Raw genomic sequence first — 24,447 nt, 5'->3', positions numbered from 1 at the left:
ATAAGATGGACACAGCGACCCCATAGATTTCAACGGAGAAAAGTGAAGCCCATTTGAAGCATCACTTCCTGATCGCCAGGCGAACTGCGCAGACTCAAACTGAGCTTGGTGACGTGAGCAACGTGTCTGACAGCTGTCAGTCTTCTAGTCGCTGTGCCGAGAGAAATCTGAATCATTCCCTTCCGAATCTCTCAGAGACGGAGAGCGTTAGCATTAGCTGTCCATGAGCTAGCAGCGGGAGCAACTGTATCACTCTCTGTGGGCTTCTCCCTTGACTTTATCAGACGTTATACTCCACGTCCCCCGATTGCCTGCGAGCTTCTCCGCCGGTCTATACGGTAATCTCTCTACAGCACGACAGAGATTCGCGTGATTATGACACAATCGTTACGGGGCCATGACGTAAGGTATAAGGTAATGGAGCCTTACCTTGTCGTGCTTGTCGTTACCTTGTCGAAACATTGTCGTGTTTCTTTAGAAATAAATAATGGACAAATGGAGTCTTTGGACGCCTCCGATGTAAAGTTATTCGCTGTCAAAGTGACGCAAAAATGAATGGGAGTCAATGGAGTGCTAACAACAGGAGATGATCTGCTACAATGGCGGCTCTCGGGGAGGCTTCAGTTTCCGGCGGATGGATTACCCCCTTGTTTTTTTCAATTGTTTTCAATGGGAACGCCGCGTTTTTAGAACGCCACGAGGCGCTGACCGAGTATTTAACACTCAAGCGCTGAGCGCTCAGCGTTTTTTACAGGTCGCCGAGAGTTGAAGAATGTTCAACTTTAGGTAAAACGCAGCACTCATCACTGTGACTTTTTAGCCAACCGTCCAATCACAGTGGAGGAGGGGCGGGACTAATACCACAAGGACCAACGGATATTCTGTATCATAGCAACGATGCGTCTCAACTGAAAAAAAAAACTGCGCTGCCAAAACGCTCTCAAGCACACACAGCTCGGCGTTTCCAGCAGAGCGCCTTTGGTGGACACACGGCCTACATGATGACAGAATTTTCATTTTAAAGTGAATTATCCCTTTAAGATTGTCAGTAACATCAAGTTATGCAATGTTAGCTTTGCAACAGTAGTATCATCCAAGTCTGTGTTCGGTTTAACAAATCAAGGCATGAATCTCAATTTCAGATACAAAGAAATATGAATTCCTGGAGTGTAACACAGCAAGTACACAAGAACAGTGAGTACAATATGATAACATAAGTTCATGTCTTACCTATAGCTAATGGCATACATGAGTGGGTTAACTGATCATATGAAGCATACGGTGACCTGTGTTGGCTGGCAGTTAAAGAAACTATAGATATGTTCCAACATGGATGTCAGTATTAACACAGCACAAGTAAATCTCACAACGAAAGGTTTGCAAACTTACAGCTTAAGGAATATTACAGGGTTCAGTACAAGACAATATACAAGGTAATGTTATGTTCCTCAAACAGGAGATGATGGCGCCAGCTACGCAAAAGTCATGGGTTTCATTCCCGGAGAATGTAAATGTAGACCTTTTTGGGGGATGTATGCATTTATGAATGTAAATGCATACATTTAAATATTGTCGATTACCACTGAAAAAATATTTTGACTTTTCATTAAAAAAGCAATACAGTGAGGCACTTAATGGAAGTGAATGGGGAAATTCTCACTATTTCAATAGTTCAGCCACGAGACATGAACAGTGTGTGTTGTTCACTGCAAACACTCTCAGTATTTTTGTTATTCCCACTAATATCTAAACATCGCTAAATCAAGATACATTTAGCAAAATGACTTAAATGGGCCATATGTGTAATTCAGAAGCCCTTGTTATTAGCGCCACCGGTGGCCGTTCAGTGAACAGCAGCGGCTCGTACTCGTGAACACGTGACGCTCAAGAGACTGAACGCGATTTAATGCTTTGATACTCTCACGGCAATGTTCTTGTTCATTCTTCACTTCGAAGTAAAAAACATTTGCAGTGATAAACTGTTAACGGACATCACGAGTGACGGTTAGATGAATATGTAAATATGTGCTGCACTTTCCTCTCAATAACAAACTAAACAGAAACTAAAATGACAGCAGTGAGAAAACAGCCGTTCAGAAAGCATCGGATCATAGTGATGTGTTTGCATCAGATCTGAGATTCACCGGTATCATGTCGACATTAAAATATCATTGTTATGATAGTTTGATTATCAATTTGAGACTATAGACAATATAGATCTGGCTCTGTGAGAATAGTTTGAAGTAATGTAATTTCTTTGCATGACAGATTGACATTACAATACTGTAGGAATCTTTCTGCATTTTCCTGAACATTGAACAGAAGAGAGAGTAATATCACATCTTTTTGATTTTCCAAGCAAAAACATCCCGAGTCCTTCACATAGAAATCGGGGAACGTCTTTCTACACTTACGTCCATTGTAAGCGCCTCACCGTAACCCGGATTTAGAAAATATTTGTTCCGGTAATCAACATTATGCTGTTAATTCTTCAGGAAAATTCATTTGATCAACAATTATTGATCCCTACTGGCACAGCTTCATTTTTCTAGTAGCGGGACTACGCAAGTATAGCATAGTTTGCATTATAACAATCAGTGGACTGACACACAAGGCACCATTACAAGCTAATTTAATGTAAATTGCAGCAGGTTACGTAAAAGACTAAGATAAGCCTCCAAGGTAAAGACAGCTTGATAAACTGCTTCCAGCTTTCGGATTCAAGGCTTTTATTCAAAGTGTTTTAATCCCAAAGCAATTTATTTTATTTTTTCATTCAAACTAAAAGCACTCTTGACTGAATTGTTTAGCTGGAGGATCTCTCTCACACACACCGTGTTCAGCGTCGCACCTTCACTAAAGTGGCACAGACAAACAGAGAGGCTTGGAAAAGAGAAGGATTGTTTCCAGTTGCTGATTTTCCGGATCTAAATTACGGGATTGCAGTCCAATAATCTCACTTTGCATTCCAGCGTTGTAACCCACTTTAAACCAGTGAAGGAATTAGACTAAATTGGGGGCCGTGAGTGTGTGTGTTTATGAAGAGCCACAGGGTAACGGGGTTTCTGTAAAGAAAACAGACGTGTGTGTGAGCGTGACCGTGTGTGTGTGTGTGTGTGTGTGCTCGTTCCTCTCGCTAAATCCAGGTTCATGAGAACCAAGACAAAAACAATAAACCATCACAGCGACACCATTCACATTGCTATGGAACAGCGCTTTCACGGAGACTCCTCCAGATCCTCCAGATCATGACCTGCAGAAGCAGAAACAAGAGTGAGGACAGCGGCTGGACTTCAGAGGAACATTGAAACATATTCTTTATCTGAAGGTGCCGTATTACATTGGACTTACTCAACTAAGTACTGAGTAATATTAATGAACTACATGTACGTACTATAGAGTTACGGGTTAGGGATTGGTTTTGTAATTATGCATAATTTACTGTTATTAATATAGTGAGTACATGTAGTAATGCAACCAGATCACACTAAATGCGTCTCTACAGCACCCAGTGTGTTTATCGTGCAATTTATACACCAAAATTAGTTTTTACGTGCATAGGATACGCATGGGTTGGATAGGGTAGGTTTAGTAGTGGTGTGGGGTGCGTGTGTATTACACGTTTGGGTAGAATTAGTAATGTGGGGTGCGTGTGTATTATACGTTTGGGTAGAATTAGTAATGTGGGGTGCGTGTGTATTACACGTTTGGGTAGAATTAGTAATGTGGGGTGCGTGTGTATTATACGTTTGGGTAGAATTAGTAATGTGGGGTGCGTGTGTATTATACGTCATTTGGGTAGAATTAGTGGTGTGGGGTGCGTGTGTATTATACGTTTGGGTAGAATTAGTAATGTGGGGTGCGTGTGTATTATACGTTTGGGTAGAATTAGTGGTGTGGGGTGCGTGTGTATTACATGCAATCGAGTGCGTATCAAATGCACGCGAAAACTGCGTATCATATGCACGTAAAAACTATTTTTTTGCGTATAAATTGCACGATAAACACACGGCGTGCTATAGAGACGCATTTACGTGAGAACAGGCTGAGTAATGTGTAACCATGTCAACTTAAAATACAGTGTGAACCAAAATTATGCTGCGCATTATGGACATATCGATCTGTTAACACACTCCTTTATGATTGATATTGGTCAATGATCTATAAAAAGCGATCTGTACTTACTGGGAGATTTTGCAGTTTGTAGTTTTGACGAAGCGGCCCGTGTATTGGATATTGCACCGGACAACATTGTTGGTGAAGTCCGACTCGAGCACCAAGTATTTTGGGTTGACCTGGAGCTGGAGACAGAGTTTAGACCTTCAGTGCTGGGAAAAAGTAAGTGCACCCCATGACATGTATATATGAGGTCATACTATAAGCCTTTTTGTTACATTTAAATTTAGTCAAGGTAAATTTGTTGTGGCAAAAAAAAAAAAAAAATATGGTTGATTTATGAGTGAACTATAACAACCAGAGACAAGATTTTTTTTTTTTTTTTATTCCTCCACTTTCTGCACGGAAATCACACTTCTCGTTCAATCCTCCATTGCTAAAGCATAACACAAAAGAAGGCTAAACATCATTGCACTTCGGCTGTTGAGGTGTTGTTTTGCTGAAGGTCGAACTGGAGCTGAATGTGTGTTAACTTATTTATGAGCACACAGTGTGTCGTACACACACCGAACTCATCATCGATATCATACAGAAGAGTTGAGATATCACACAGATAATCCTGATGCAGCTGCACATCAACAGACTTTATAACACTTTATAATAACTGCACGCTATTAATCATTAGTTAAGCATTAGTAAACAGTTAATTCATCATTTATAAAGCATTAATATAAATTAATAAGCAGTTTATAAATACAGCTATAAATGCTTTATTCTTGATTTATAAGCATATCTATAATGAGTTTAATAATTGTATTGTCAACTTATCATTTCTAAATGGAGTATCACACTCTAAAAAATGCTGGGTTGTTTTAACCCAATTTTGGGTCAAATATGGACAAACCCAAACGTCGGATCAAAAATGCAATTTAAAAATGTAACCCAACGGCTGGGTTTGTCCATATTTGACCCAAAATTGGGTTAAAACAACCCAGCATTTTTTAGAGTGTTATTTACACACCAGTTATTTGGGAGTTGTCAGTGATTCATAAGATCACTTCGAAATTTAAGTTAATGTAGTAAATTACGGTAGTTATAAAGCATTTAGAAGTGGTCAGATAACTATTTCTGTGAGCTCATCTAAAGTGAGGACTAGTTATGCCTTATTAAGCATTTATAAAGGAGATTTAAATGCTCATTTGTCTTCTAAACTGAAAAAAGAAACAAACACAACACAGCGATACAGAACATCGAAATATTAACAGCCTTTAAATCTCCTTTATAAATGCTTTATAAGGCATAACTAGTCCTCACTTTAGATGAGCTCACAGAAATAGTTAACTGACCACTACTAAATGCTTATACTGTAACTTCCTGAACTAACCCTGAATTACAGTAGAAATACATGTTAATAAAGCATTTACTAACACACTAAGTAACTATTACTATATGTCTGAATAATAACACTTTTACTCACACTTTCTAAGTGATCTTATGAACCACTGACAACTCCTAAATAACTGGTGTGTAAATAATGCTAAACTTCATTTAGAAATGATACATTGATCATTAATAAAGTATGAAAATACAATTATTAAATGCATTATATATATGCTTATAAATCAAGAATACAGCATTTATAGCTGTATTTATAAACTGCTTATTAATGTCTACTAATGCTTTATAAATGATAAATTAACTGTTTACTAATGCTTAACTAATGATTAATAGCGTGCAGTTATCATAAAGTGTTACTAAAGACTAGGGCTGCAACAACGAATCGATAAAATCGATAAAAATCGATTATCAAAATAGTTGGCAACGAATTTCATTATCGATTCGTTGTGTCGCGCGACGCGGAGATGTTTAAAAAAAAAAAAAAAAGTTGAGCGCAGAGCTATGAGGAGCCGGACTAGACAAAAGCGAAGCGAACTCCGCGAGCGACAATGCGCTTGAGACACGTGTGTTTGCGTGAGAGTGTGTCTGCACGCGCAAGAGAGACCGAGTGTGTCCGAGAGCGCGCGATATAGAGTGTGTTTGCGCGCGAGTGTGTCTGCGCGTGAGAGAGACCGAGTGTGTCCGAGCAGCACTGAATTTTTCATTCTTTACTCTAAGAAACTTCACTATATGCTCGGAAAGGATGAGCTGCAAAATACACACCATACGAGGTGGTCAATCCATTGTATTTTTTTGTGAGTGTGTGCGTCTGTGAGTGTGAGAATTTGTGCATCTGTGAGTGTAGTGTGGAGAACAAGTTCTGACATTTAAACAAATCCTGTTAAGTTTTCTGATTTGTATTTTTCTTTATTTTTAAAAAATTATTTAAAAAATATATTTTTGTGCACTTTATTTAAAAAAAAAGTCCTATATATTTGGCAGATGTAAAGCACGTGTATGTTTTTTGTGTTAGTCAATTTTTTAAAAATGATTACTTTAACAGCTCAGGGATGTTCAAGGAGCCGAGCCTGTTTGTGAACTTTCTGAAGACTTTTTTGCACTGTGAATTTGCACTGTCAGTTCTGTTTTTGAATAAAGGGTTGGAAATGAATGCTTTTTTATTTTTATTTTTATCCGATTAATCGAAAAAATAATCGACAGATTAATCGATTATTAAAATAATCGTTAGTTGCAGCCCTACTAAAGACTTTTTTTGTGTCATATTCTGTTTGGATGTGTAGACACAATATTCTCTGTGTGACGGTTATGAAATGTGTTTGCTCGAGTGTGAATGTTTGAGGACGTTACCTTGAGAATATAGTTTCCCGGCTGAACATCCGTGATGTCAATCCATTGGCAGTCGATATCTGCATTGTATGTGTCGTAGCAGCCTGGACTCAAGCCCTGGGGACACACATGTATGTTCATATTAGTTCACAGTGCATTAATGTTAACAAATACAACCTTTGATTTTAATAATGTGTTAATAAATGTTGAAAATAATATTAACTAAGATTGTGTTAAAGAAGTATTGTTCATTCTTAGTTCATGTTAACTAAGGTAGTGCCAGTGTCTTACATTAGTATGATTAATTTTAATGTTAGTGCATAGTAATTAGTGTGTAAAAACATGGCATTTCAAAAGAACCGGTGTCAAAACAGAACCGTACCTGTGTGTGTGAAGTACAAGCGAAGCGCTTCAGATGGCCGAAGTCACAGGTCGTGTCCTCCAGACAGAAACTGGCCTTGTGTCCCTCGGCCACCTTCCGGCCAGAGCTCGCCTCCAGCAGGTCGTAGTGACTGAACTCGTCCATACTGTGGTAATGCCTGAGAGAGAGAGAGAGAGAGAGAGAGAGAGAGAGAGAGAGAGAGAGAGAGAGAGAGAGAGAGAGAGAGAGAGAGAGAGAGAGAGAGAGAGAGGTTGGGTTTGGAGAACAGAACGACCATCCATAGGCGTAAAAATATGGACGTAGTGTCTGTGACGTCCGCCGTATGAGCATTTTTGAATCCCAAAGTGGGTGGAGCCGGCCGTCGCCAGAGAGCAGCGAGGGGGATTAGCTGACGTGATGCTAACACACAGCAGACAAACGGCTAGTAGTGACATCAGCGGCAATCCATCTGTCACTCAAGTGGCCACGCCCTTAATTATGCAGAACTTTAAGGCTTAATATAATTTAAACGGATGAGTTATAAAAATATTCACCCGCCTCACAGTCGTCATAAATGGCAAATATAGCTTTATAGACCAAAACCACTTTTTGTACCAGGTTGTAAACCTATTTTTTTCTGCTGTAAAGTTGGGCATTTTAACATGCGGGTCTATGGGATTGACTCTCTTTTGGAGCCGGACTCTAGTGGCCAGTGGATGAACTGCAGTTTAACTCACTTCAGTTTTGGATTCAGGAGAGAGACTGGGAGTTGCCGCTTGGTCAGAGCTAATATTGTAGATCTACCGTTGTGTTGGGATTTGCTCAGTATGATTGTTAAGTGTCAGATCACTGGGATTGTCTGTCCCAGACAAAACCTAAAATACTATGTGGACGAAGCAACATACTTTAATAATTATAATATGAGTGGTGAACCTGAATCTAACTCATATTTAAACAAATATTCCTTTGTGTAGGTACAAGCACATCTTTGGCTGTATTATTAGTGTCCCCTTCAAAAATGTATGAATTTTCCCCCACTGTTAGATGAAATTTACGTTAAAATGTAATGTTTGAGCTACAGGAAAGTTAGCTCGTAGTAGTTAGCTTATATTCGCCAGTAACTCTTAGCTAATCACTGTCCTGTGAAGTAAAGTGCGACCCCTAACCCTAACACTACAGTAAGTACATGTAGTTAATCATTATTACTCAGTGCTTAAATGTATAATTACACTGTAACACAGACACCTTCAAAATAAAGTGTAACCATTTAGGTTTAAGTAACACAAGTTGTTTTATGGTTTTCGTCTGAGTTAATTATAATCCGCTGATATCATCATGCAGTCAGATGGCAGAGGTATTTGATATACTGTACGCCAAAGAAAATAAATATAATTGTTTAGTGAAACTTTTGTAAGTGCAGATTGTGAAAGTTAGAATATTTTTCGTCATGTTTTCAAAACTTCAGACACTCTTCGATGTTTCCCTTCCCTCATACACATTAACATAAATGCATAAATACAATTTATATCTGAATTACACTTTACGTAAAGCTGTCCTTTTTACAGTATAACTATACATTAAAGTACTGAGTAATTTTAATTAACAATATGCATTTACTGGTTAGGTTTAGTTGTGTAGTATGCTGTTATTATACAGTAAGTATGTCACAAGTGATACTGTAAAATAAAGTGTTTCCCAATACTCTTAATTTACATTTATTTACACTTAATTATTTCTGGTAAAGTCTTTGAAAATGCATTAATATTTGAGCAGTGTTTCCCGGCTGAATAGAGCCGGACTGTACATGTCTCGGCGCTGTTTCTTCTCTAGGAAGCTGTGGTAAGCCTGAAGGACGGCGGCAGGGAAACACGGGTACTTTCCTCTGACAGGGACAGAGTTCATACTTTCCACAGGGATACGATATTTCCCATAAGCCACGTATGTTAGAGCCAAGCATATTAAATCTTATTTGATGAGGGGATGACAGACATTTCAGGCAAAATCCCTGAGCAAACTATATATGAATGACAGAGCGAGCACCCACACACACCCACACCCACACACACACACACACACACACACCCACACACACACACACAAAACTAATGTGTACACTCACACATTCACCTACATACCACACCCACACCCACCGACACACACCCACACCCACACCCACACCCACCCACACACACACACACACACACACAAAACTAATGTGTACACTCACACATTCACCTACATACCACACCCACACCCACCGACACACACCCACACCCACACCCACCCACACACACACACACACACACACAAAACTAATGTGTACACTCACACATTCACCTACATACCACACACACACATACACACACACAAAACGAATGTGTACACTCACACATTCACCTACATACAAGACACACACACACACACACACACCCGTGCACACACACACACACACACACACACACACACATTTATGAATTTGATTTATGAAACCACAATGATAAATTAATTAATTTACTATAAAATATTGACATATTATACATAATAGATATACATATATTTATAAAACGGATAGTTCCGGTCCTTGATGCTGATTGGTTGAGCCGCGATCGAAGCCGTTGTAAATTACTCAATAAACACACACCTGTGAGCGCATTACATTAGTGTTACCAAAGTACTTCTATACTCTTTGTTAATGTAATGCGGTCACTATGTGTTATAACGTTATATATTTTTTCTTGCTGGTGTTTATTTTATGAATAAACTAAATATTCAAATGAATAATTTTATGGAGTAACCATTTTATAAAAGTGATACGCCCCTAGAGGCCATGTTTTACAGTGGATGTAGAACAGCTGAGGGGGTTTTAGGCACAACACGGACAACTTCACAGGACAGGCTTCAAGGGGCTTATTGCTTTAATATATTACATAGGTATAGTAAATATACGTTTTGTGTTGTATCACGCTGTCATCAAAGCCTCTGGGAACCGAGGTCCTCCATCAATAATCCTCAACTCTTACATCAGAGATGAAGGGCCGAAGTCCGTCTGTGACTCAATCACGTCTGCCGCTCTACACTGCGCCTGTGTCTGCGTGGATGTGGAGAGCAATACACACGGGAAAGCTCATTCTGATGGCCATGCAGTTTTCATTTCAGGTGTTAATACTTAAACACTGTTAATCTCTACACAATATCAAACATGTCAAAGCAGAGAAGTGCACGCAATTATAGATTACCTTCTGCTCATTGCCAAACGTCTCTCTCCAGGTCTTCTGAATTTTTTTTTTTTTTGTCAAAGAGAGTCATCACATAGCTTAGCTGTCTAATTGCATTAGAAATTAGTTAAAGAGCTGAATACTTCATGTGCTGACATTTCCAGGCAACATTAAAGGGTTAGTTCACCCAGAAGTGTAAACTCTGTCCGTGATTACTCTCCCTCATGTTGTTCCCCGTCAGACTTTCCTTGATAAACTGAAGGTTGAGCCGCTGTAGTCACTTGGATTTTTTAAAACATTTTAAACATTGTCTTTACTAACTTTCTGGGCCGGCAAGTTTCAATAACAACAGAAGCCTATGGAGGAGTGAGACAGCGCTCAGATTTAATCACTAATATCTTCATTTGTGTCCCGAAGATGAAGGAAAGTCTGCCAGGGAACAACATGAGGGCGAGGAATTACTGATTTTTGGGTGAACTAACCCTTTTGTTTATGAGCAAAACTGACTGCTAGCATCTCGACTGCAGTCAGCGCTCAAACTGATCCTAAGCCAAAAGTGAGTGTTGATAGTAATGTCCAACAGAAGTCAAGTTTATGTCAGTGCAATAGCAAAACACAACCATATGCATCTCCGCTAATTATCTGACATTCAAACACAGGATTTCTTCCATTGCGAGAGTCGACCAACTAAACTTTCATCTTCACTAATGTTTCACTTGCAGCTTAATTTGTATTACAAATAGCAAACTTAATTAGTTTGCTATTGCACTCGGGAACTGCACTCCAGTGGTTCAAGTCTTATCTCTCGGGTAGGTCCTTTAGGTTGTCGTGGAGGGGTGAGGTGTCTAAGACCCAACATCTAGCCACTGGTGTGCCTCAGGGCTCAGTGCTTGGACCACTTCTCTTCTCAATCTACATGGCATCACTAGGATCTGTGATTCAGAAACATGGCTTTTCCTATCACTGCTATGCTGATGACACACAACTCTACCTCTCATTCCAGCCGGATGATCCGACGGTAGCCGTAGATCTCAGCTTGCCTGACTGACATTTCTGGCTGGATGAAGGACCACCACCTTCAACTAAACCTTGCGAAGACCGGGCTACTTGTAATCCCGGCTAACCCAGCACTTAATCACAACTTCACCATCCAGCTAGGCTCGTCATCCATAACTCCATCAAGATCAGCCAGGAACCTTGGAGTGGTAATTGATGACCAATTGATCTTCACAGACCACATTGCTAGCACTGCCCGATCATGCAGATTTGCCTTGTACAACATCAGCAGGATCAGGCCCATATCAGAGCATGCTACACAACTCCTTGTTCAGGCACTTGTTCTATCCAGACTGGACTATTGTAACGCTCTCATGGCTGGACTCACAGCTTGCACTGTCAAACCTCTGCAACTGATCCAGAATGCTGCAGCTAGAGCGGTCTTCAACGAGCCGAAGAGAGCACACGTCACTCCTCTCCTCACGAAATTGCACTGGTTGCCGGTTGCCGCTCGCATCAAATTCAAGTCACTGACGTTTGCCTACAGAACAACCACTGGCACTGCTCCCTCATACCTGAACTCATTACTTCAGACTTATGTGCCGTCCAGAAACTTACGCTCTGCAAGTGAGCGGCGTCTGGGGGTGCCATCTTAAAGAGGCACGAAATCTCTCTCTCGGACCTTCACCATGACTGTTCCCTACTGGTGGAATGATCTGCCTAACTCAGCCAGAGCTGCTGCATCCGTAGCCATTTTTAAGAAACTGCTGAAGATGTATCTTTTTCGGCAGCACTTGAGCACTTGATCCAGTACTACTAACACTTTCTTATCTATAAAAAAAACAAAAAAAAACAATTGCGTTGGATTGTACTGTGAAGGGTCATAGCACTTACATACTGTTGTCCTATTGCTAGTTTAATTGCTTCTATTGTTTCTCATTTGTAAGTCGCTTTGGATAAAAGCGTCTGCTAAATGAATAAATGTAAATGTGAATGTAGTAAGGCTGTCAATCGATTAAAAATGTAATTGTATCAATTGCATGATATGCTATTTAACATTATTAAAAAATAAATAAATTAATCTCAATTAATTACATGCATCAAGATTTGCTGTGAAAATTAAGGAAGATTTCAGTAAGATTTTTCTCTCGCTTTTGTTCACCCAGGGTGCATTTATTAGATCAAATATGCCGTAATATTGTGAATATTATTACAATTTCAAATAACAGTTTTCTAAGTGAATATTTAGTAAGATGTAATTTATTCCTGTGTTCAAAGCTGAATTTTCAGCATCATCTTCAGTGTCACATGATCCTTCAGTTTTCTCAGTTTGCAGTTCGAGCTGATGTGAGTGACAGCTGTCAGAGATGATGTGATGTGGGCGTGTCTAGCGAGTTTAACTTGAAGCGAAAGAACAACTCTCGCCAATTCTCCATCTCGCTTGCAAATGTAGACATGATGTAATGAACAGCTACAGGCGAACAAACACTGACAAGTACTGACAGACATTAATTTTCACGTGTCACGAGGCCCAGCTGATTGTACATGGAAATGATATGGAAATCCCCTCTGAGGATAACAGCCCTTCGCCAAGTGAAAACAAAATACATAAGTCGATGCCAAAATTCATTTAGATTCTGATGTAAGATAAGGAATTTAAACTCACTTTCTAAAATCTGGCACTATTATAATTCCATCATTCTGGGACTTTTAATCATGTTAGGGCTGGGATTGTATTGATTTGTAGCTCCAGGCTTGTAAAAAGGTGCGTGTGTGTACAATCCGGATCTTTCCTGTGTTTGTCGGATGCAACAATGGAGCTTTAATGGTGAATTAAAGGATTAGTTCAATTCAGACTTAAATTTTCCTGATAATTTACTCAACCCAACGTCATCCAAAGATGTTCATGTCTTTCTTTCTTCAGTGGAAAAGAAATGCAGGTTTTTGAGGAACACACTCCAGGATGTTTCTCCATATAGTGACTTCAATGGTCCAGCGGGTCGAAGGTCCAGATGTGAGTCTCAGTGCAGCTTCAAAGTCTCTCACGATCCAGCCGAGGAATAAGAGTCTCATCTAGACAAACCAGCGGCCATTTTATACAAATGTTTTACTTTTTTAACCACAAATCCTCGACTTTTGTTGTCTTTTTTTGACCAGACAACAATCATGCAGGCTAAGATCATTATATCTGATAACTCTCATGTGTTGTTTTCAGAGTTTGAGCTTTTGAACTCAGGAAAGAGGTACAGGGTTCCTCTGTGTAAACACAACACAGGTATAAGCGCTCATTTGTTCCTCTCTCAATCAAGCTTGTAAATCAGCAGTGATGAACGTGTGACCATGAATTTATTAATGTACTGTAGTGATAATCTTTGATAGAATGTTATGTATGGACATGATATGATATCATTTTTGCACAAACAGATTTTAGAAAATGGTGGATTGCAATTTGCACAGCTCTCTGAGTAGCTTTAATGTTTTATGCACTTCTTGTCTTTTAACTGTAATCATGTATCTGTTTTAATAGTTCTGTAGCAATTTTTCTTTGCATCCAAAACAGATTTCTCCTTGGGGAGACAAATAAAGATACTTTGACTTTGACTTGTACGTCCACGACTTCACGCATTACGTAATCACCTTCAGGCGGTAACCTGACGTAGGGGGTAGGGCGAAAAAGTCCATCTCATTTTCTCCTCCAACTTCAAAATTGTCCAACATCGTTATTTTACCTTTTATTTTTTTATTTTTTTTCGTAAATAGCGGTTTACTTAGTCTTTTGCACGTTTGCTTTGTAAACACTGGGTCTTATTTCGCCACGTTTGACCTAATGTGTGTCGCATCACAGCTAGTGCAAGATGAGCATTTGTGGTTAAAAAGTGTATAATTTTTTTTTTTTTTTTAAGAAAATGTCCGCTGGTTTGTCTAGATAAGACTCTCCTCGGCTGGATCGTGAGAGACTTTGAAGCTGCACTGAAACTCACATTTGGACCTTCAACCCGTTTGGACCATTGAAGTCACTATATGGAGAAACATCCTGGAAAATTTTCCTCACAAATCGTCATTTCATTTCGACCAAAGAAAGAAAGACATGAACATCTTGGAAGACATGGGGGTGAGTAAATTAATAATTAATAAGGACATTTTAATTCTGAAGTGAACTACTCCTTTAAGAATCATGACTTTGTGGTTAGTGCGAGTTAACTGTGTTTTCGTTTCAAAACGCTCTCCATCCACTCTAGCATATGCAAGCGTTTTCCAAAAGTTTCTCATCCACACAGAAACATCTGAAACCGGCAAGTTTTCATGATCTTTTGTTGGGTCTCCACATGCACAGATATAAAGAGAAAGACTGTTGGATCTGAACTTACTGGTGACAGCTGTGCCACTCCCAGGTGTGGCGAGGTCTGTTGGGCATGAAATCCGCCGTCCCTTGGTTCTTCACTCTCTGAGGGAAACGCAGAAGAACCCTGACACTATAGTCTGTGGCGTCAGCACTGTAAGCGGAGCTGAGGACGGGAAACATTAATGAGCTTCTGCAGCACTGAGTAATGAAACATGTTGTATATATGAGAGCAGGCTGGAATTTATATGATGCGACACCACCCATATTTCTGCATGAAGAACTCCACAAATGTCATCTCACATCCCTCTAATTGGCTATTTACTGGATGGTGTGGTGTAAACAGTTGTAAAGGAGTGTGGGAGGGTTATTGTGCAAACACAGCCTGCCCAGCTTTGAATGGCCATTTCATAAACAGAAGTATAAAGAGTGGAGAGTTGAGAGTCCTCACCTGGCCAAACACTTCTCCTCGGCTGCACAGCGTAAGGAGTACATATGGGCTCTCTGAACGTACGTGGAGGCTTGGACATAGTTGGGGTCAGGAACCAGGTCAGGCAATCCTAAAAACACGATACATCATAAGAGTTACATTGTAGAAACAGATGCTGAAGCACACAAATATTACACTGAAGGAATATATATATATATATATATATGCAACTGGCCTAAGCAGGTCACCAGCCCTGGTCAAGCTTGTTTTCAGCTAGTCTTCAGCATGAAAAGTGCCCAAACCGCTCTAAAAACCTGCAAATACAAGTCTAACCACATGAAAAGTGCCTAAATCACTCCAAAACTACCAAACCGACCCAGTCTGACCACCTGAAAAATGTCCAAATCCCTCTAAACGAGTGAAAAATAGTGAAAAATAAATATACCACAATGTATTTGGAATACATTTATTTTATGTTAAGTATACTACAAATACATTCACATATTTATGTACTTAATAATACCCTGCATTTGTACTGTTGGTACACTAAATTGGTATACTTAAAGGTTGCTAAATTGAAACAACTAATTTTGTACTTAATGCACTTTAGGATAATAGTGCTGAGGTCTAACTAAATATATACTTAATTATATTTGATTGTGCTAAAGTGGAACTATTATAAGTATACCTTATATAAGTATACTTAAGGTACACTTTAAATATGTTGCATTTAAAGACTGATTTTATACAGATATCATACTATCCACTAATACACATTTTAGGCTTAATATTAACAAATGTGCATTGTGAAATAGTTCTCCAAATAAACCTTAATTATAACATTTATATCAGTAAGTCTCAAGCAATATGTGTGTATATATGTTAATGGATTTGTAGTATACTTAGTATGAAATAAATGTATTTTATATACATTTTGGTATACGTTGTTACACTAGAGTGGCCACCTAGACCAGTTTAAAACCACCATCCAAACAGGGGTGTGTTTCCCAAAAGAACGACGGCACTTGCGGACATAGTTGGCTTCGGGAAACACACCCCAGTAAAAGTGCTCAAAACCACTCTCAAACCACCAATCTGACTATTTAGGTCACATGAGGTGTCCCAAAACCACTATAAAACCACCAAACCGACAAGTATGAACACATAAAAAGGCCTCAAAGCCACTCTAAAACCACAGTACCGACAATTCTGACCACCTGAAGTGTCACAAAACCACCAAACCGGCCAGCGTGACCTCCTGAAATGTGTCCAAACCCCTTTACAACAAGCACATGGACCTGCTTAGCCACCCGAAAAGAGCATAAAACCCTTCTAAAACCAGCTTTGGAGATCAACTTTAACGAGGAAACCAGTATCTTTTCCTCCCAGCAATGTCAGGTTTAATAACACACGGTCCTGGGGACAAATGTGCTGCTTTAATGTTCTGAGCTGTTCTGATGTTACATACCTTTAAATGTAAAAGAAAGTAAAATATTTGAAAAATGGCAGTATCCAAATAAGCATACCTTTGAAAAATACACAAGAGATGAAGAGGTTTTTGATGAGGTAATGCTGAAGCCTCACAGTATAATGTATCAAACACTGTTTCTCATCTGGTTTCAAGGTCACGCACAAATAAGAAAAAAAAAAAAGAACAAAGTGTTGCACGTCGTAGAGGAAGAGAGAGATAGAGTACAAAAGATGAGGGAGCGGTGACAGCCAAACGAAAATGAGATCACTTCCCTGCTGGATCCAAATTGGGCCTGTGACCAAATCTGTTTAAAAAAAAAAAAAAACTGAAAAATAGAAAAACAGAGCTAGCTGTGACAGCTAATGTTCTTAAGACTCTCAGCCAAGCGGTACAGGCCCAGTACAGAAACTACTTATCACCTTTATTTACACTTAAAACGCAAGCTGGCTGTGTTTACTTCGTGTCGAAAGAATCTTGTGAATATATTAAGTGAAGTCTAAGTCCTTACGTGGACATTAACATTTCTTCAAAGGGAAGGTGACAGCATATCTGCTTTCCGGCTTTTTGCATGTCACGGATTTCAGAGAAAAGAACCCTGTTGAGAAGAGCAGCACGGATGGACTCAAGCATATGATACTATCAGGATCCTTAATCACCTTCACCAACAAGACTTAGATGTTCATTTGGCTGCAGAACCAGCATGTTTTGCCAGTGGTCCATCAGATTTCTTCAAAGAAATGTTGAGTGCAGATCCAATCGTACATCTGCTGCAGGCATGTTCAGAGCAACTTTCACTCTAGAAAACATGATGGTCTTGGTCAGTCTCCTTATTTCAGGCACATTAGTGCCGCCCTTCTACTCCAGTGAATGCTTCGCCATCCCCATCTCTGTGTACACATCCAATTTGCCAGCTTGGTCCGAGACAGACTTAAAGGCCTCAGGAAACGTTCTTGGTCAGCTCTTGTAAACAGTGTAAAGTGAGTGTGAAAGACTGTGGTTCACCAGCAAAGGATTTTACACACAGTCTGCACTTTTCGCCACAAAGCTCTGTTCACTGGAAGCCTGCACTACACCAACATCCATTATAAACAGCAAGCTACAATGCACACAAAGCTATGGTTTTTACACAACATGTCCTAAATGAGATGAGGAAGAAAGACCCAGACCTTCATACAAAATCGCACACCAAATTAGAGACATAAAGGGTCTTCCCTGATGGCAGCATATGTTTCAGGAAGATTAGGCTTTTAAGTAAAATTATTGAATGACTGCTAGTCAGATACAGGCCAGGGGCCGTATTCACAAAGAATTTTAAGGCTAAAAGTAGCTCCTAACAGGCGAATTTAGGAGCAACTCCTAAAAATAATGGGCGTGTCACTCCTAACTTTAGGACTCCTAATTTTTTTCACTAAGAGTAATTCACGAAGCATTTTAGCCCTAAAAGTAGCACCTAAGTCTGGGACAGCTTAAAAGAAGTCGAGAGGACTCCTAACTCACTAAGACCTATTTACAAAGGATCTTAAAATCGCCGCGCGACGCAGTGTGTTGGAGACACTCAATGACACAGAGTTATTACAAAGACACCGCCTTAACCGTGACGGAATACTGATTGTTGTGGATCTTGTGAGGGATGCAATAACAGCGCCAACTAATCGCAACAACCCAATCAGTGCCGAATTGAAATGTTTGATAACACTTCGCTACCTGGCAACGGGGAAAATGCAATTGTGTAATGCCGACGATCTAGCGATATCCCAGCCATCGGTAAGCAGATCCATTCACCAAACCATCAATGCACTCGGTAGACCCCATATTATTCGACAGTTCATACGTTTTCCTTTGGACATTCGCCAACTCCAAAGAAACAAAGCCAGCTTTATGGATATTGCCGGAGTGCCCGGAGTGGTCGCTGCTAGACGGGACACATATTAAAATAATTGCACCACGTCAGGATGAGGACATGTTTGTGAATAGAAAGAAAACCCATACCCAGATTGTGTTCGATGCAAACTTCACAATTCTCGATGTTGTATCCCAGTGACGAATTTCCCTTTTATTATGTTTTTTTTTTTTTTCAACACCAACTGGGCCAGCAGCAGTAACTGATCCTGCGTCCAATTGGGCTTTCTTTTCCGTTTTGGCGAGTTCATAATCCACCGTCATTCAACTATTACATTACTTAAAGGAACACTCCGACTTTTTGGGACTTTAGCCTATTCCCCTTATCCCCCAGAGTTAGATAAGTCCATACATACTTTTTTTCATCTCCGTGCGTGCTATAAGTCTGTTTGACGCACCCACCGCTAGCCTAGCTTAGCACAAAGACTGGATGTGAATGGTTGCAGCTAGCATACTAATCCAAATAAGTGACAAAATAACGCAAACATTTTCCTATTTACATGTTGTGATTTGTATAGTCACAGAGTGTACAAAAAACAAAGTCACATGAGACACAGACATATTTTAACCGTATAAATACTGGGAACTATATTCTCTGAAGGCGAAGCACTGCTACTTGGGCGGAGTGATAACCGCAGCACCTGAGACGCGCCGAGGCAAAGAGTTACTTCTATACTCTTTGGCCGAGGTGAGGAGCAGAGAGTTCGTTCAGAGTTTGGGTTACAGAGTCAGCAATTTATAAATAGTAAAAGCGTAGTTTACAATCATGGATTTTCGCTGTATTGTAAAGAGCTGTGACAATAAACAGGGGAGACCAGGTAATACCATGATGTTTCATAGAATTCCAACTAAAAACGCTGACCGGATGAAGAAATGGCTACTTGCTCTGGATATTGATCAAAACACACCTAATGAGATTATCAAGGGACATTATGTTTGCTCGGTACATTTCACTGAGGACGACTATTTTCAAAAAAGGGAATTTGCCACAAGGAACGTGTGCTGAAGGATACGGCCATCCCATCGATATCACATACAGGACAAAGTGAGCGGCTGCGGTAAGTGTTCCGTTATATTTTTAAATGTTTAGCCTAACGTTACTGTAACAGTGCCATTAGCTAACTTAGATCTAATGTAACGTTAGTGACACTATTATATGAATAGGGTGGTAACTACTATTGCAGTTGTTTACGGGCTCCATGTATCCCCTGTAATGTTAGTATTGTTGCCTCGAACGCGCTCTGTCGTCTCAGTAACACTTGAGCGGAGCTAGAGCTCACGTATAGTCACGTTGGTTTTGTTGACAGAAGAAAAAACGGCGCGTCTCAGGTGCTGCGGTTATCACTCCGCCCAAGTAGCAGTGCTTCGCCTTCAGAGAATATAGTTCCCAGTATTTATACGGTTAAAATATGTCTGTGTCTCATGTGACTTTGTTTTTTGTACACTCTGTGACTATACAAATCACAACATGTAAATAGGAAAATATTTGCGTTATTTTGTCACTTATTTGGATTAGTATGCTAGCTGCAACCATTCACATCCAGTCTTTGTGCTAAGCTAGGCTAGCGGGGGGTGCGTCAAACAGACTTATAGCACGCACGGAGATGAAAAAGGTATGTATGGACTTATCTAACTCTGGGGGATACGTTGAATAGGATAAAGTCCCAAAAAGTCGAAGTGTTCCTTTAAATAGGAGCAATATTTCCTTGCTTTAAGTAGTCTATTTAGGCTAATAGGATGTCAATTAACCAAGCAAGTGTTAATGCAAGTTTTTCATTATTAGGCAAGTGGCGGTTTTCATTAGGGTATTAGGCTACCTTGATTTAATTTAATTTAATTTAATTCACAACTTTTCTCTCTCTCTCTCTGCCTTTTTAGAATTACACTTCACTGGGACCTGCACACACATGTCTTTATATATGCATTTCGATGACATTATTATTATTATTATTTTGTGTAGGACACAGACATATTTAGATGTCGTAATTCCATGATTTGGTACGTCTGTGTTATGGTTCGCATGATGACAGGGCATCTAACAACCAATCACCGTGATCATTGCGAGGAAGCTCGTGCATGATAATTGACGTCATCCATAGCAACGAAGACTCACTCTTAGTTTAGGAGTTGTCATTTTTCCTTACTAAGAGTAGGTCTGAAAGGCGTTGTGAATAACTTTTAAGAGAACACTCCTAGCTAAAATCTTTTAGTGCGATTTAGGAGTACTCCTAGTGGTAAGATAAAATTCTTTGTGAATACGGCCCCAGATCTCAATATCCAAAAGAGGTTTTATGCTGCAATCTTGTAAATGTGTCCCAACTGATGTTATTTTTTCATTTTCCAAATTCAAGTATAGTGTACGTTTCTACAGGCTGGAGCTCTGACTGATTTCACTTTATTTGTTTGCGATTGCATCATTCAAGTAATGAGCAATTTTATTCCACATGTGTACCTTCCAGTTGATTTAGTTTACACCCATTTCCCTTAAGACCAGATTTTGTAAACTGAGGTGATCTGTCATGCGTGAAGTGACTCAAAAAAAGAGACAAAGAACATTTCACATTACAAAATGAGCCTGCAAACTTGGCAGTGGCCAGCGATGTCCCAGAGGCCTTCCACACGCCCACCTCCTCACACACATATATGCACACGCACACTTTTATTTAGGGGCTAGCAAAATATTTTCTGTTTCCTGAGGCAATGGACCCCATGTGTGCTGGGTACTTTCCATCTCCCCACTCCAAAAAACTTATACAGTAACAGCCCAGAATCCACCTCACTCTCACCCCACAACAACCAAGCCACTTTACCCCTTACCCCACCCTCTAAAGCAAATACTGGGATCATTCACCCTTAGCCCTCGCAGTGCAGTCATCACCACAACCAGAACCAAATCTTCAAACAATGAGCACTCTTTGTGCAGAATGTGTATCCATAGGCACTACACACACACACCAACTACCACATACTTATACACCCACGCACACATCCCACAACACCTGGTTCCAATAACCCAGGCTCTGAGACAAAGATGAACTTGGAACATCAATGGCAATGGGGGGGATGGAAATGAATGATGCTGGGGTGACGTTAGGATGGAGTAACTTTCACAGTCTGCTCATGAGGAAACAAACAAAACAATCTGCTTATAAGTAATGCCCATGACCAGCTGCGTAAGCAAACAGCTTTCCAATCAACTTTGTGCAGTTTGAGTCCCCTTGGGTTACACGTTTGTCAAATATGCAAAGGGCTTGCGGCTGCCAGGAAACACAAATAGATGGCAGAAGAACTACATTTTTTAGATGTCTTTCTGTTTCTCTCACTTCCTTTACTTCAGAGAGAGAGAGAGAGAGAGAGAGAGAGCAAATCTGAAACGAGCTCCTCACGTGCATCCATTTCCCCAAATCTCCCACCGTGCCAGAGCTTAAGTACCAACTGCAGTTCCTCTGTGATTAACTTTACGTAGCATAGCAGCCTAGTAAATGAGCTGCAGCCTTGTTTGAGAAGTGAAACATTAAGCATTCACTGCAATAGACACTTGGGCCTTAGGTCATAAGAAAGAAAAGCAACCTTTCTGGAGAGCTGGTAAACTATTGAGTGACATTGGATGAAGATGGAACTGGATACATATTCTGAATGTTCTGATCCAATCTGACTTCTGACCTGTAATGCTGCCTGAATCATAATCATATACTGTACAGTTCGTTCGTTTGCCAGAGGAGAACTGGCTCCCCGACTGAGCCTGGTTTCTCCCAAGGTTTTTTCTTCTCCATTCTGTCACCTGAGTTTTGGTTCCTTGCCACTGTCGCATTTGGCTTTTGGCTTGCTTAGTTGGGAACACTTAATATTCAACAATATTACTGATCCTCCTGCATTGACACCCTTATATGAGAACAAAACTGAGCTGGACAATGACATCACTGTTTTCTCTAGAACGGCTGGTTAGATAAATTAACTAAACTAATGACTATTTTCCAACAAAAATGAATCATCATTGAACTTACTTAAGCTGGACTATGACACTATGTTCTTCTAGATCTGCTGTACAGCCAAAATAAAACTTCGTTGCATTATTTTCCTGTTAGCACTGTAAAGCTACACTGTTTTAACCCAAATTTGGGTCAACTATGGACGAACCCAACCGTTGGGTTAACATTTTAAATTGAAAAATTTAACCCAAAGGCTGGGTTTGTCCATATTTGACCCAAATTTGGGTTGAAACAACCCAGCATTTTTTAGAGTGTACTTTGAAACAATCTGTATTTTGAAAAAAAAAAGAACAAAAAGAAATGACATTAGTTTGGGATGTGCAAAGAGACCGGATATTCTTTACTGTGGAAGACATGGAAATACATCATACCTCTTTGCTGAGGACGATAAACACTCCCTGCGTTCATGTTGGGGTTCTCTGCATTGTTGGAGACGAGAGGGTTGCGAGGAGCTGGTTGTATAAACGGAGGCTGTGGCTGAGGCCTTCCAAAGGGTGGAAATTGTTCATATTGGGGGCTTTGCACTGCAGAGCCTGTGTTGCTCGAAGCACCATTAGAGACAGGTACCGCTGGATTACCGCTATCTCGAGAGTCCTCGTTGAACAGGCTGTGCGTGTATCTGTGATCCAACCCATCGGAGATTTGTGGCTGCGCAGGTTGGGCAGGAGCAACAGGGGCAACAGGGGCAACAGGATAGGTTTGACCGTAAGGGGGATAGTAACGATACCTCTCATCGGTTGCAGGACCCCCTCCATTATAGCTACCCCCTCCAAAACTGCCGGCAGAGTAACCACCCCCTCCGAATCCGCCACTAGTGCCCGAAGAGTATCCCGTTCCACGGAAGGGAGGTTCATATGATCTGTCCGAAACCGAGTCATGAGGAGCAGCATAAGGTGGCTGTTGAGGGAACGGATACTGTGGATAAAAAGAAGAGGATGATGATGAGGAGGAGGATGAGGAGGATGATCCTGAGGATGGTCTAAAACGAGAGCCGGTAGAGGACTGGAAGCGACTTGTTTCACCTGTCCCAGTTGCACCCTGATGCCAGTTTTCTGGCACTTGGCCGAATCCAAACGGGTGTCTGGCTTGACCTCGCACAGTCACCGAGGTTCCTCTTGAAGGTGCTTGTCTCCGTACATTCCCGCCCTGTGATCTACGGTTGGGAGCGTCCGCTAGTAGCACTCGATGGTTCCTGTCACGCTCCGGAGCCCGAGCCGGGACGTATTCAGCCCCACTGTTGAGAAGACTGTACACACGTCCGTTATTCTCCCATCGAATCATCTGTCTCCAGGGGTTTGAGTCCTCAGTCTGAGACTGATGCTGAGATTGAGATTGTCCCCCTACGGTTCCAAGCAACACACAGACCCACCATGTCATGAAAACAACAGGCAACATTTTGACAAGACTTGCATGGAAATGGAAAACAACTTCCAAGACCTTCTAGAAACTTCAGAAAAGAGTGGACAATGAAACTCCGAATTGAATACTTTGATCCAGCAGGTTAAAGATGGTAAGGCATGGAGGACTTATAGTGTCCATGAGCAGATCAGACTACATGCAGGGAATACACTTTGTCCTTGGTTCAGTATGTGGTGCAGGCATAGCTGTGAGGAAGGCAGATGATTTCTGATGCCCCAGGGCAGGGTGAAGAATGAGAAACCTCCCTCTTCCTTACTGTCCGGATGTTGAGTTGTTGTCAGTGGACTGAGCATTGCTCTCAGGCTCTCTCTGGAGACGACTGCCTGTTGCTCTCCTCTGCACTTCACTATTTGCCTCTCTGACTGCTTACAATGGTTTGTGAAAAAAGAAAAAATGTTCTGATCTCCCCCTCCCTCTCTCTCTCGTTCCCTCTCCCTCGCTCACTCAATCTAACATGTTCTTTTTTCTTTTCTTGAAGTGAGATCCC

General features: G+C 40.6%; 1 protein-coding gene across 1 annotated transcript; it reads right to left on the bottom strand.

The window, feature by feature from the left end:
• Positions 1-458: 458 nt before the first annotated feature.
• loxl1 (lysyl oxidase-like 1) lies at positions 459-24,447 on the bottom strand. The gene is made up of 7 exons (XM_079620055.1): positions 22,913-24,447; positions 15,204-15,312; positions 14,781-14,918; positions 7,223-7,379; positions 6,862-6,957; positions 4,186-4,301; positions 459-3,253 (listed from the first exon to the last, which is right to left on the bottom strand). Exons 1-7 carry the CDS (start codon positions 23,934-23,936, stop codon positions 3,247-3,249), a joined length of 1,647 nt encoding a protein of 548 aa, XP_079476181.1. The 5' UTR covers positions 23,937-24,447; the 3' UTR covers positions 459-3,246.

The sequence above is a fragment of the Phoxinus phoxinus genome (genome assembly GCF_949152265.1).
Source record: "Phoxinus phoxinus genome assembly, chromosome: 8".
Classification (NCBI taxonomy): domain Eukaryota; kingdom Metazoa; phylum Chordata; class Actinopteri; order Cypriniformes; family Leuciscidae; genus Phoxinus; species Phoxinus phoxinus.
Note: the sequence above shows the minus strand (reverse complement) of the source record. Positions and strands in the feature narration are given on the sequence as shown.